Here is a 14300-nt window from a genome sequence, read left to right on the forward strand (position 1 = left end):
GAAAGTCCGATTTCCGGTGACTCTCGAATCACATGCAGCCCCACCAACGATTTCACTTGTTAGCCGCCGCCGCTCTCTTTTTGCTCGCTTATCAGGGAGGATCGGAAGAATTTTTGCAGCGTCATAACTCGGCGCGGAAGCGCTGCCCGGTCGGCGAACGCATATCTGTGACTACGATACAAGGAGGTGCGATCGGCTTCCGGCAAATTCCGTCTCGACAACGTTGGTCAAGTGTCTGGAATCTTGCCGACGGGAGGAAAAACGAGCAACGGGCGAACGCCGTGCATGCCGCGCAGCTTTTCCCGATTCTCCTTGATCCGCGCACCTTGGCGAGATTCAACACGCGAGAAAAATAGGAAGAGATAAAGGAACGTTAAATTTGCGCGCAAATAAGATTTTTTTTCTTTAAAATAAACGATTTGTTTGAATATCTCTTTAATTAAATTTTCGAATAAATACTCTTTCCATTTTCCTCGAAAAAATCTCTCTTTCCCCTTCTATTTTTATAAAACCTTTTATATGAGATAATATATTATTAAACAATGATTATACATGCGAGTGTACATGGCACTACAGCGCATGTTAGAAAATCGATACGATATTTCGCATGTTCCGTCGATAGCCCCGTCATAAAGCTGCATGCTTCTCGAGGCAGTAACCATCTTCGACGCACCCCCGAAAATCCTTTAAACGCTCATCCCTTTAAGCTGTAGCGTGCCGTGAGCCGATAAACTCAATGCATCCACTTTGCCACTCTTCGATCGCTCGATCGATCTACGAGGCGAAATGCAGCGTTATTCCGCAAGTCACAGAGAGGCCGATAGTTATATTTTTGCATTCTCGTGACATAAGAATCATTCATAGTACACTTAGCGTTGTCAAGTTGCAAGATGCAGATCGCGATATTGAATATAGTTTACAGACTGTCGACACAGAAGACCGAAAGAGCAACGGAAAGTGCAGGATAATGCAGAAACGAAATAATAAGTAAAAGTAAATAAGAGATGAATCATTACATTTTTCGCGAGATTCAAGCGCGCGCAAGTTATTCGCACGTGTTGCAGGTGAAAAATTTTTCAGACACGGTCTGCTACTGAGTGAGGCGCAATATAACGGATTTCTCAGCGTTGGAAGGGTTAATCGCCCACTTGCCAGAGGAAATCGCGAGAATTTCCGGTCGCGGCCCGTGCCGGCCTTCTTATCCATTCATTCCGCCCTGTAAGAATAACGAGGCGCAGCGCGGAGCACGCCGGGGTAAAAAGTGATTACCCTCCGACAAGCATCATCCGCAGTTATCAATTTCCCCCTCGCGACTCGCGTTCTGGCGGAAGCAATATCCTCGTGGATTTCTTAATCTCACGATCTCCTTCCGCACTTTGCCGCGCGCCCTCCGCCCCGCACCCGTGACATCCGCGCCGGGCGACAGTGATAGACCACGTCGAGCTAAATCGAGGGAAGTCCGACGTCGTCTCTCAGCGTCAGCTGGACGCTCGATCGAGGACGTGACTGTCGTAATCGCGACTCGCAATTATCAGATCCAATTTGTCGCCGAGCGGAGAAAGAATAGCGCGCGAAAACGAGCACGAAAGCCGATCGGGAGAGGTGGGGAAGGGGTGGAAAGGGGATGGTTTGCCGTCTCCGGCATTAACTCCCCTGCAACTAGTAGCAGTAGCAATTACTTTGCGTTCGGTCGATATCACGATTTCGAGGGCCTCTATCGCGGGGGACGAGGAGGAGAGGGACGCCGGCATCGCCGCTCGTATTTCCAGCGTGCGTTCCGTCCGAGTCGTCGTTCCCTTCGAGTCTCTTCGGGGGGAATGGGAGGGAGAACGAGGAAAGACGCGGATGCGGGTGGGGGCGTGAAACGATTTGCCGAAGCAATTTGTCCGCGGCGCGAAATCATGCGGCCGGGGCCGAAAGCTCCACGCTGAGTGGCTTGCGTCGATCTTGATTCGAGGCGATGGAAACGCTTAATAATCCGGCGCGGGATAGTCCCGAACGCGACGGCAGGAAACACTGCCGTCGGACTGTCTAATCGCGAATGCGGAGGTTCCAACTAACCACCGTTGTAGAAAGGAGCAGCCACCCTCGCAAAGTTCCGCAACAATGCATCCGATTGTGAATAATGCGCAGACCAAACGATGATGAATGTTTCGAAGAGAGTGCTTTCCGATCATGATATGAATTTTATTAAAAAAAAAAAAAAAAAAGGAAAAAGTAGTACTGTTAATTATTATGTACGAACTTATTGTTAATAAATGGAAGCATCATTAACTTTAATACATATATACCGACATATATCTGTTTCATTCTAATTATTTCAATCATACGGGATACACGCGCAAAGTGCTATAATTAATTTTTAATCATGCTGAATGCTGAAATTGAAATTTCCGGTCTAAATGCGCTGTAAACGCCACACTTATGATTCGCATTTTGCCAACTTGTTTTGTTGTATTTACATAAATGAGAAATGCAAATCAGAAAGCGCTCTGGATTGATCAAATTTAATCAAAAATTAATTATATCTTCATTTGAGTCCCCAATTTCTACATTACACGAGTCAATTCTCGGCAAAAGGTGCACGTTAATCATCGATCGCGTTTCAGATAGACCGTATCTATGGCAAAGGATTTTTTCGCAAATTTACCGAAACCCACTGCACTTGGCATGGCTATGAATGGCTGAATTATCAGTAGCTCTAGGGGATCGATGGCGGGATTCGGATTTTCGATAGCATTACGTACGAAATATGGGCGTAGCTGGTGAACCGCGGACGCCCGCCGCGGATCAGTTGCGGTTAAGCCCGACCACGTAAAAGGCCCCATTTAAATCCACGGCCCTCTCATGGAAAATTTTCGTCGTGACGCGAATCGACACACTCCGCGCGATCAAAGGTACGCGACCCCGAACGAGCGTATGCCGTGAGACTAAAAAGTATACATAAATATTAAATTACGCGCTTCGTACGCCTCTAATTAACGTTTCAAATTACCCTCCTCCTCCCGTTCTCGTCCCACCATCAATGCGGCTTATTTAATTAAGGGATTCGTTTATTACACCCCATTGACAACTATTGATAATTGGCTAATTAACTAGCTCTCTCTCTCCGTGCCTTTGGATCTTTTTTTAATTAATTTAAAATATGTCAGAGTGTCATTATCTGTCTTCATAGAAAAATGCAATAAAAATCATACCAGAGAGAGAAAGTTTTATGTTCAATATGATACGACCTGTCACATATTTTCATCGTGTCGTAATTCATTATGAAATATAAGAAGAATATGAAAAAGAGCCTTCATTGGTTATTTTCTGCCCTTATTGAGAAAATAATTATTACAGGCAAGCAAACTGTCACGTCCACCGCCGTGCGGACTGCGAACAATTGAGACATAATCCGAGATGCGAGAATGAAATTAGACTGTAGTTGAAATGTGACAAAACTAGCGTCGGCAATAAATGACCGGTGACAATTTTAGATTTTGCGAACGTATTTTTTTTTTACATCGCTCCAGACGGGACATCGTCCGGCTGCGAGCGGACGCGTGGGATATTCGCAGTGAAAATATCGTCCGCGTCATTCTCCCGCGGTACCAAATATAACTGGCAAATCAAGGCGGAGGATTTAACTTCGCGCGAGATAAAAACTGATGGCGTGCCTCGAGCATTATTGCGACGCGAACGAGAAAAACGTGCCGCTGACGCGTTCTTCGTTTCACCTCACCTTTCGCTTATTTTTATCAAGAACCGCCACTGCACCGCCGCAAAAATAAATTGGATGTATACCGTTTTTGCTGTAAATGTTTTGCTGTCGCGACGGATGGAGACACCGCGAGTTTTCGCGATAAAGTTATTAACATCGTGAAATATAACAGCGCCACTTTCGGGCGGAGTATAAGCGATAAAAAATATACTTTGTACATGTCGCGCTGAAATTCTCAGTTTTCTTCCCTTCGCATCTGTTTAGCATTTTAAGAAATGCAATTTACATCGTTCTCGCGATATTATGCAACGCTATATCGCGGACGGATATATTGCCTACAGGTGTAACTTGCAACAATATTACTGCAACCGTGGCGCATGCGACAACTCCCTTTTTCCTGCGTATTTTATCGCGGGGGATTTCGGTACCGTGGGGATGCTTGTTCGGGGCAGCGTAGAATTTGTCGTGTATATTTGTGTGTATCGAATTTCCGGGCAGGAACATTACTCGAAAGATTGATCGTACCTATTTGCCGAAACCAAATTACACTTCTACTCGTCGTCGGGCCCCCTATCTTACCAGCTGTTTCGCTCTCGCGGTTAGCCTGACTTATTTATGACCGGGACGATAAATAATTAGCTCTTGTAATAAAACATGAGATATAATCCGAGACATCGATGAATCATTACTCATTGTTCGAGAAGAAAGGCGTAAGGGTGTATGGTTCTTTGGACAAAATTGATTTATCGACCGAATTTTAACTGTAACTACAAAATGTATTCTTTATGTGTGGATTTGGGAGAGGTTCCATTTTCTAAATTATTAAAATAATAATAAATGATGTATAAAATACTCACACTGAAGGGAATTAATGAATTTTTCACGGATGGTATCATCCATTGTTGAAAAAGCGACAACACCACTTGGCATCCTACGAGGACTTCCAATATCCGTTTTATGAGGAACCTATAAATTACACGATACTGGAATATTTATAAATAATTCTAACTTAATTTGAAAAAAAAAAAAACAGATTTTAAGCGAGAAACATGACTTTATATGTAAATTAAAAAATTAATAAAATTTTCAACAATTTTACTTAACGTTAATCCTGTCCAAATTTTTGCATATATAATTTCGAACGTTATACATTTTAACAATGGAATATGTATCGCTAAAAAAAAAAATAATATTTTTGTTCGTGCTTTTTGACATTTGGATCTACATATGTATATTCTTGTCATTATAATGGATGCGCAAATGTACATTTTATCGGATTTATCGGCCGTCCGACTTGATTCGTTTCCACGCGATTCTATTACATTGATCATTACGCGATACTGGCGCACATCTATTTGCTCTCAGATTTTATCAGCGGCACAAACCGATTTCCGGTCAACCCCCATGAATCTGCCCTCCGTCCTCGTTACCCTTCCATCCACCCACCCAACTATAAACCGGTTCTCGAAAATTCGAAAATACGACTTTTGAGTACTGTCGCGTGAAACGACGTTCCCATTCGACGGTACGTCGTCTACGCGAGTTTCGTTTCCGGCAAACTGCCGGCGACAAGTAAAGCCGAACAGTCTGGATGCACTTTTCGACGAACACGACTGCATGGAAGGCGTACTGGCGCACAAAAGAGGAAAGCGCACTATGAAAACCGGTAAGGGCGGCGATACAATCGGAAGAACGAACTTGGAAAAAGACACTTTTAAGTTTGTGCCGACGATCAGAGTTTTACCGATTTATTGAATCTGTGTGATTCAAATATTATGTATTATATAATCTTTCCAGACAATATTGGAATGTGTGTAATTCATATTAAGCGGATAGAATTTAAGAATTAATTTTGTAGCAATATTTAATAATAAAATTCTACAATATTTTTCTTCTTAAATATATTTCTTAAATATTTTTAAATTGTCCAATAATATCTTTATCAATGTGCAAAATCAATTAGTAAAAACCTTTTCAGCACTTCAGAAAATATTTCTTAAATATGTTCTTAATTTTGATTTATTATCTATAAATGGCACATTAAAATAAACTCAAATCAAATTTATCAAAATGGTGGAGATAATAGAATTCTAAAATAGAATTTTATAGGGGCTTCAATTGCGACTCGCGCGAATAATTCATGTCCCCGATAAAATCAGGCAAAGTAAGAATTCTTGTCTGAAAATTTTCGTCCACAAACACAGAATTTACTAGAATCCGAATTTCCGAAACCGACGAGTTTGGCATCTGTTGACATTCTTTACGAAAAGAAAATAAGACGTAAAGGAGTATTGCGGAGGTACACCAGAGCGAAATCTATACGAGAAATCTGAGAGCAAACACGGATTTATACGCCTCACGCAATGTATACGCTCGCGTGACCGAAGTCAGACAATATCAAGTTTCCACTTGACTCGCTTCTCGTTCGAAGCGAGCCAGGTGGGATTCTCGAAACACATGTAAACAGAAACAAGACTATATTGCTTCGCGGGAAGAAGTCGAATGGAGAAGACTAGAAGACCCATCGCGTAACTGTTCCGAAAGATATCCAATCGGAACGCTCCCGTTTTCCAATCGTTCTCCAAACGATCGGTAAGTTTTCGATATATCGCTAGCAATAGGTCAGTTCCGATAGAGACGATTTATGGAGGTCTTCTTACGCAATGATTAAAAAGAAATCACTATTATTGATTCCGAACGAAATTCACGATTGCCCAAAAACGTGCATCATCGCTGCGAGAAACACGCGAATGGAAAATCGCAAATGCTGAGATGTAAAAATCGAGAATTTATTTACCTTTTCCGGATTCTCTGCGTCCTGGGAAAATTCAGCTCGTAGCACAAAGTGGGCGCCAATATGTAATAATAAAGATCGAAGAAGTTCAGATTGTCAGGATATTGGACCAATGCACTTTCGCCGTTTATCTTGCGCTCAAGTCCGTCGGTAGTATCACTTGCGTTATATTTAACGTTGGAAGCTGTAACAGGAAGGTCGTATTTTTTTATTATCATTGCGGCCGTATTCGATTAATCGAAAGTTAAGCTATCCGCAGCGCCGTAGATCGAAGGGAATCTAATTCGGGACTGTCTCTCGGTGCTGTTAACTCTAACCAGGAAGATTGCTTTGCATAAATAAATATGCAGCAGCCGCAAAGTGACATAGATGCAAGATCGGGCAAAACGAAGACGAATAAACGATATAAAAAAGTTGCTTAGGGAGATTTCCACGATCGAAAATGAAGAGGGCATTAGAAAGATGAAAATTGCGTAAGATAAGAGATATTACGCGAGCAGGGAAGATCAAATTCTTTCCGCAGCGTTGCATACTTGCAGCATCAGTGTTTTAAATACTTGCCCGATGGCAAAATTACAATTACAAGAACTTCTAAGGAGTATTTCCACAAGTTTCAGTTAGTTATATCTTCCCTTTGTACAATCGCTTCCTTCGAGTCCCTCGAGCTGTCCCTTAAGCAACGAAACCGAATGCTCGCGCGATTCGCTCGGCCGGAAACCCCGGAATTCCTCGACGCTGCGCTAGGCGCGCGGATTCCTATCTGCGCGTCTAATCCCACCCCGGAGCGGACCGGTAACTGATAGAATCCCCTCAATTATCCAAATCCGATGAATAATCCAATCTGGAATTCAAATAAGCTCAGGTTGCGCCGGCTGCCGCGCCGCGCTGCTGCTCGACAACGTCCCGGTTGCGTCGCGACGCCGGGATTGCGCTACTCGCGGCTCGCTCTCGCGACGCCGATCGACGTCCACGTCGGCGGCAGACGACCCTTGGCGTCGCTCTACGACCCTCGTAATAAATGTAGAAGAATCCAACCAAATTAAATTCCTCATGTCTCTTTTTTACTTTTTACCGCTCTTTTTCCTCCCTCTGAATTGCGAAATAAACGTTGCTCCTTTTTTTCTCTCATTTCTTTCACTCGAGGTCTTACACAGGACAACGAGATTTCCGTACTGACATCGTCGAGACGCTGCGATGCAGATCAATCGTCTATACGGTTGTTTACGGAAAACAGCAATTTCTCGAGTAATAAAAAGCGCAAGATAGAGAATTGTAATCGCATCGGCAATTATTCGTAATTCACAATGTACTTTTGTGATTTGTATCATCAATATAACATCATTATTAACAGGAAATTGCAAACAGATAGAAAAATACAGTCTTGAACAAAGTATACCGTGATTCGCGCACACTCGCTAGCTGCAATAACAAAATTGCGACGTGATTTTGTGAATGGCTAAATACATGAAGTTAGCGAGTGCACGATCGCGTGGAAGCACTCGGAAACGGTTTAATGATTCGTTAATATTCTATGTAAATTCGTTTGATCGAGCCTGTGATCTTTGGCTACCGTGTCGGTAAACTCTCTGCCGGCGGATTATTAATTAAAAACCATTCCCTCCAGCTCGATTTGCACGAGCTGCTTGTATTTATTCGGAGTATTTCCAGTTAATCGATTGTACAAATGTCCGCATCTTTTACAAATTTCACCGATACGCAGTAATAAATCGTAGCTATATTAATTATCGCTTGGCTCGTAACGCTATGTAATAATAATTTCATAAAAAGTTACGTGTTTCCATCCGTCTGAACAATTAAAATTTATATCATATTTAATAACTCAAAGAGCATAAAATTAAGTTAAGTCTTAAGTTTTCTCAGTTTATGTTCTTTTTTAGTTTTAATCGAATTTTCGGATTGGTTTGATTCATTCTTAGCGTAATTTTTATAATTTAGTGATTACAGTGACGGTATGACATCACTTTCAAAGAAATTTTTCTTTGCTGGCGGAACAAATTTATCTCGTATGTAGACATTCTTGACAGAGCGTGATATTTCTTATCTCAATGTTAACAGATGATTCAACCATGTCATAAGATAATGTCTTTGTATGTATTAGAATGTCATACCATTAGCATCGATGTACGATGCACAATAATAATTATGCGTTATATTATCTCGTAAGCAATCGCAAATCTAAATTTATTGCATCTATAATATCTCATACCAATTTCGAGCATGATAAAATATTTGTATTGAATTTTGACGCTCAAAGATACTTAACGCGGAGGGAAAGAGACAGAGATAATATGAAGAAATTTATGACGTCACCGAGGGTCAACCTCGCGTTTTCGTAAAATCCTACTTGCGTTCACGAGATCTCCTTAGCGGCTCCTATCACGTTCGCGAAAGATCGCAGGAGGATAGAAAAAGGTCGGGAATCGTCGAGGGGCGAAATCTCGTGGGGACGCGGACAGGATCGAGCAGGCTTCCGTTCGCGACGGGTGTAATTTCTATTTTTTTCAATCTCAGCCCGAGGGCGTCTCGAGGGCCGATGTAATTTCGTCTTTGTGCCAAGGGATGCCTCGCGCTTAAGACCGGTCCCATTCATATATCTCGAAACTGGCGCGGCGGGCGAATAACGGCGAAAAAAGGGATCGATATCGACGGGCAGAGGTGGCGCGGAGTGAAAGAGGCAGCATTCTTATGAGGGCGTTCAAACCGTTCAAACGAGGAGTCTCACAAATTAAGCACCGATGTCACCGGAGAAGAGAACCTTTCGCCAATCGATACGATCGCTTGCGATCTTCGACCACGCAATCCGGCAAACTCGTAAATTGTTCGGCGTCCTTGTCGCGCCGTGACACCGACATCTATTTCTGCTTTAAATTAAGCACTCGTTCATTGACTCTTTTTTTATTTATCTCTGCTAAATGCGTTAATTTATCTTATACATTTTCTCACTCATTAAACATTATTGTAACAATTACATATTAATTAATTCTAAGAGAAAATTCACGTGCGCGTTTGAACAATAAAATAGGAACACTTATTTGGATGCTAATAAAGAAAGAAATTCCGGTTTCTTTTCAGAGAGACCGAGAGAGGCTTTTGCGGGGCTTCATTTCTCGCATGATCGATCGAGTCATGATGAATAAAAAAAGCGCCCCGCCTTCGCGATGCGTGGGCTATACGTGGCTACGTTACAGTCTCCGACTGGTTGAGTCACTACAGACTGGTTCCACGTCGTCATTACGGAACGTAATAATACGACGTGCCATAGGAGCCCGGGCTAGAGAGGGCGAAAATTACACGGCGTCCGCGCGCATGCTAGATTACACGAGCTCGTGGTCGTAATAACGGAGTCCCGAGGCGGGCTTTTGTCGATTGCATTTGTCTATCGATCGATCGACCGGTCGCCGTCACGATGAACGCCGAGGCGTCGCGCGTGAACGCGAGTACGGACTCTCGATAATTATATCAAACTACGTCGCTTTTTGCACGGTAATTAGGACGCTCTCGGGCGAGAGACCAACGCTTCGGATCGGTCAAGCGGATAACGAACTAATTAGGTGCGAACTAAACGTCGAACGCGAATACGTCAATGTCCACAAAATATCTATCTTAATTTTCGGTGTGAAATACAGCGTAAAGAAATCCGGAACTGACAAGCAACGAATTTAGAGAAAAGTTGGAAATTGCACGTCCACGACAGAGTTCTCGCTTCGACGAACCGTAAATATTTTGCGTTCGGAATTTTGCAATCAATAGCGTTTACACGCTCATCCAGAAACTTTTCTCGTACTCAAACATTCCACAATTCTAATATTAAAAAGTCTATTTGAGTAAAAAAAAGATGTTTATTTTAAGGACTTAATTATTTCTGATAATTTATCAAACATGTCCGTCGGAACAACAATTTGATATAAGTTTCACACGGCGCTGTGTGTATAAACTGTCGCCTATTGGTCGAAATCCATTCGACATACGCACCAATCAACTCCGTCAGATCGGGCGTGTAGATCGATCGTTTGCGCAATCACAATTAAAAGTGCAAATGCAACCGACTCGGCGCTTCAATGTCGCTGCGGCTGTAGAGGGGAAGGATTAATACTCCGCGCGGTGAGTTTATTGGGGAAAGGTTTGCTCGTATAATTTGACTTTGCCGGTCAGATCTGAATAATCGATATACCACGGTGCGTCCGACACCGGAAACATAGGCGCATCCGATCGGCAGTTTAAATTGGGTGGAAATTATTTCCTCTCCCCCACCGTGTACATGCCCCCACACTCACACGCGTTTAAACGGATCGCGCGCATATGCGGTACGCCGCGATGCTGTGTGCGCGCGCCTTCAGGAGCTGGCAAATACCACGAGTGCTGTGGATTACCGATTTGTAGGACGTGTTTGCACTACTTGGATGTGTGCATTACCTGCAAGCGCATATTCACGCCGCGCTCATAACGACGAAGATTTACGCCGGTCGGCTTCCGCCCGACCGAGTGGGAGATCCGTTGAGTATGTGACTCCAATAGCATCGATGAGACGCACTGTCGTAAAAAAAAAAATGCAACGGACGACACGCTACATAAAAGATAGTCATTCGCACGTCGGAAATGATATATTTCTGTACGCGGATAGGGTTTTAATAGAGTCATTGTGAATCGCGTGCGGACGGTGCATGTACACAGTAAAATAAGTCATAAATTGAGTGAGAAAACTAAAAGAAGCATTTCTCCATCCTTTTTCTTTCTCCCTTATTCTTTTGTTTTTTAAATAAAATTATATATTGCATCGCAAACGTACTGTATTTTAAAAATTATATTGCTCATTTATTATTACGCAAAAAGTACGCGAGATGTTAATATCGCAATAAAGTATATGTGAAAAAATTACGTATATATCAGTTTATACTCACATTGGAGATTATTATAAGACAGCTGACGTCTCATTCTGCCTGGCGTAGTTTTCTTTCGGGTGCTCAAGCGGCACCACATGTTCACTTGTATGTACGACCATAACTTGAGGAAGAGTATAGCATACAGCATGCACACGTACATGGCACCAACTGAAACAACGAACCATAAAATATTTAGTATTAAAAACAAAATATTTTAAACATCATAAAATCAATGCTTTTATTTTTCTGTTTCGTGTACAGAGATTCGCTGTACGCTACGAATCTCACCGTTATTCAAACTCCCACGGAATATTTTTTTTTTTTTCCACAAAAGTATAGAACTCGGCACAGTTGCGATCGATCGCCGCCGAAAATTACTCATCTTTGCGTGCGCATAGCGATCGGAGATTTTTCCGCGGCGTTTGTATAAGTGGTGGCTACCGCTCAATTATCGACCCGGTATTCTCATCGCGATCTCGAGAATGTCCGTTATTATTATGCCGGTATCCGCCCCGTTGGAAAACTGCAGACGTGGTGACGAAGGCGACGCCGGCACGATCCTCATATTTTCCGATATTTCCATCGAGCGTGCCGGCTGGCCTCCTTCGCGTCCCGGATTGTTCGTATCTTAATTAAATCGCGCCTACTACCAAGCTATCCCGATGCCGAGGTGGCGAGATTCCGCACGGACGGAAGGACATAATTTCAACGGAACGAAACCATTCTACACCACCTTCGCTTTCACGACGCTTGTCCTACCTGCATCCTGACTCTCATTTACCTGCGCGCCAGCGCACGCCAGCTACCATCGAGAATTTATAGTCGTACTCGCGCTATTAATTTCTTCGAATGATGACGAGGCGGGAAAGGATTTGATTAAAATATACACCGTGGGAAAATTAAGCGTTTTAGCAACGGCTCGATGAAACGCACTACTATTGATTTCGCTGAAATTAGTTTGCAGGCTATCCGAGTGGGAAAATAACGAATAAAATAGATGGTCGGTGCGACAACGACACGTGCGTGTCACAATCGGCGGTGGCGTTGGCGCAAATCACAATCGTTGAAGCGATTGGACGCAAACAGTCCCCGCAAGACCGACGGCGATAATGGGGAGACGAGAAGGCCCAGGCCACAGAAAATATTACACGGCGATGGTATCGTTCGTTAATACACGTTATACATGCGCATTTCGTGCGTCGGCACGAAAGCGCCGAAGCATTTCTGCGAAATATGCGCCGCGTGCATTTGCCACCCCCACAGAACCGTGGCGTGCCGGCTAAACGGCTCTGGCGTACTGCAGAGGCAATGAAAAGAAAGCTTCCAGGTGTACCTTGACGACGCAAGCTGTCCTCGCCTTTCATAGTTCTTCCCGTTTTTCGCTCTGACGCTTTCCATTTTCAGGCAAGACGCCTAACGTCAGCTTCATAAACCGTCCGAGATGCAAACAAGACGCGAGAAACGCCGGTAGAATATTAAGCATTTGCCTTTCGAATAAAATTGTGTACGCCAGTAAAGTAGGAATTCATCTTGCATATTAAAGTGTATATATCAGCCGCCGGTGTATTTGCGTCGATCCCGTTCGATAGCTCCCCGATGCGTTAAGTGCTCGACAGTCGAAACGCGTCTCGGGACACATTTCAGGGCGTCGCTCGTTGCCGCTTATACCGTTTATGGCTTGTCGTCCGCACGAGTATTCGCCCGGGCAAACCGGCGACGTCATACACGCGTATCGAGTGCTCGTACACGCCGAGGTAATTGCCAAATGTCGTGACGCGCATATACGTCGCGTATACGGTCTGTTGCAAAACGATACAACCGGTCTACCGGGTGCAAACTGCGATCTAAATCGCGTTGTTCTGCAGAATTCCGCTGGCGAAGCGGTTCGCAATCGTGTCGCATCAATCCATTTATTGTAATTTTATAAACGGACATTTTTCGGAAATTCATAATTCACGAATTGTTTTAACGTTAAAAAGCTGAACAAGTATACTGGAGCTATTTTTGAAGATATATACTCTATTTGTCATGGTTATTTTCTTTCAGTCTGCATTTGGAAAGGACGTCGGGTAATTTTTCAAATATTCATTTCTACCCGCTTCTCTCGCTTTGACAGGAGGACATGCCTCTTCGTTCGAAGCATCGCGGTTCACTTATGCCGTGAGCCGTTCCGCAGAGTTATTTAGCGCAAACGCGACGGATATTCTTTCGAGCGTCTCTCGAAGGCTCGATATCTCGGCAGAAAATTACTTTTCACTCTCTACGAAACCCTTAAATTCCCGTGTGTTCGACGAAGCATCGAGGCTATAATTTACTCGGCAAAAAATTTCGATGTGATGAAATGCCCGGCGCATAGCAAGGATATCGCGCTCCTGTCGGCGCATATTGTGCCACCATTGATACACGATAGGTGACGTAGCGCGTGTGAAAATAGTTGCTCAGTTTTCCGCGGCCGAACTGAGATATTGCCAGTTCTCAGTGACACACGAGACACACTCTCATTTTCGCCATCTTACTTTTCCCTCGCTTTCCATGAGCATCCTTTGTTGACAAAATGTTCCGGTTACGAGACACAAAACTTTGAACTAAATTTATGTAACTGCAAGAATTAACATTGAAAATTTGGAATTCTGCTGCAAACACTCCAAGATTTGGCGATATCAAAATTTTAAATAAAATAAAAACGTTGCTGTCACTTTGAAAGAAAAATTACAAAGAAAATTACACGACCATATTTTTTTTTTGCTATTTCATAATGCATAAATTAATAAAATAAAATTCATAGAGTTATAACGGAACTAAGGGTGTTTATTTCTAAAGCGATATTCGTCAGCAGTACAAAGGAGCATTTTTATTTGACATTTGTGTTATTTCTTTCTCCGAGTACACCACGCGCCGTGAA

General features: G+C 43.2%; 1 protein-coding gene and 1 long non-coding RNA gene across 3 annotated transcripts in view; one reads left to right on the forward strand and one right to left on the reverse strand.

Moving 5' to 3' along the window:
* Positions 1-14300, forward strand: part of LOC105676360 (uncharacterized) — a 205804-nt gene that overhangs the window by 171882 nt on the left and 19622 nt on the right. The gene's annotated exons all lie outside the window — the stretch shown is intronic.
* Positions 1-14300, reverse strand: part of mdy (midway) — an 82991-nt gene that overhangs the window by 15876 nt on the left and 52815 nt on the right. The window contains exons 6-8 of the mRNA XM_012374159.2: positions 11417-11566; positions 6501-6681; positions 4561-4669 (exon numbers count right to left, since the gene is read on the reverse strand). Coding sequence (XP_012229582.1) covers positions 4561-4669; positions 6501-6681; positions 11417-11566 — 440 coding nt within the window. The remainder of the gene's footprint in view (positions 1-4560; positions 4670-6500; positions 6682-11416; positions 11567-14300) is intronic.

This window comes from Linepithema humile, chromosome 3 (assembly GCF_040581485.1).
Source record: "Linepithema humile isolate Giens D197 chromosome 3, Lhum_UNIL_v1.0, whole genome shotgun sequence".
Classification (NCBI taxonomy): Eukaryota; Metazoa; Arthropoda; class Insecta; order Hymenoptera; family Formicidae; genus Linepithema; species Linepithema humile.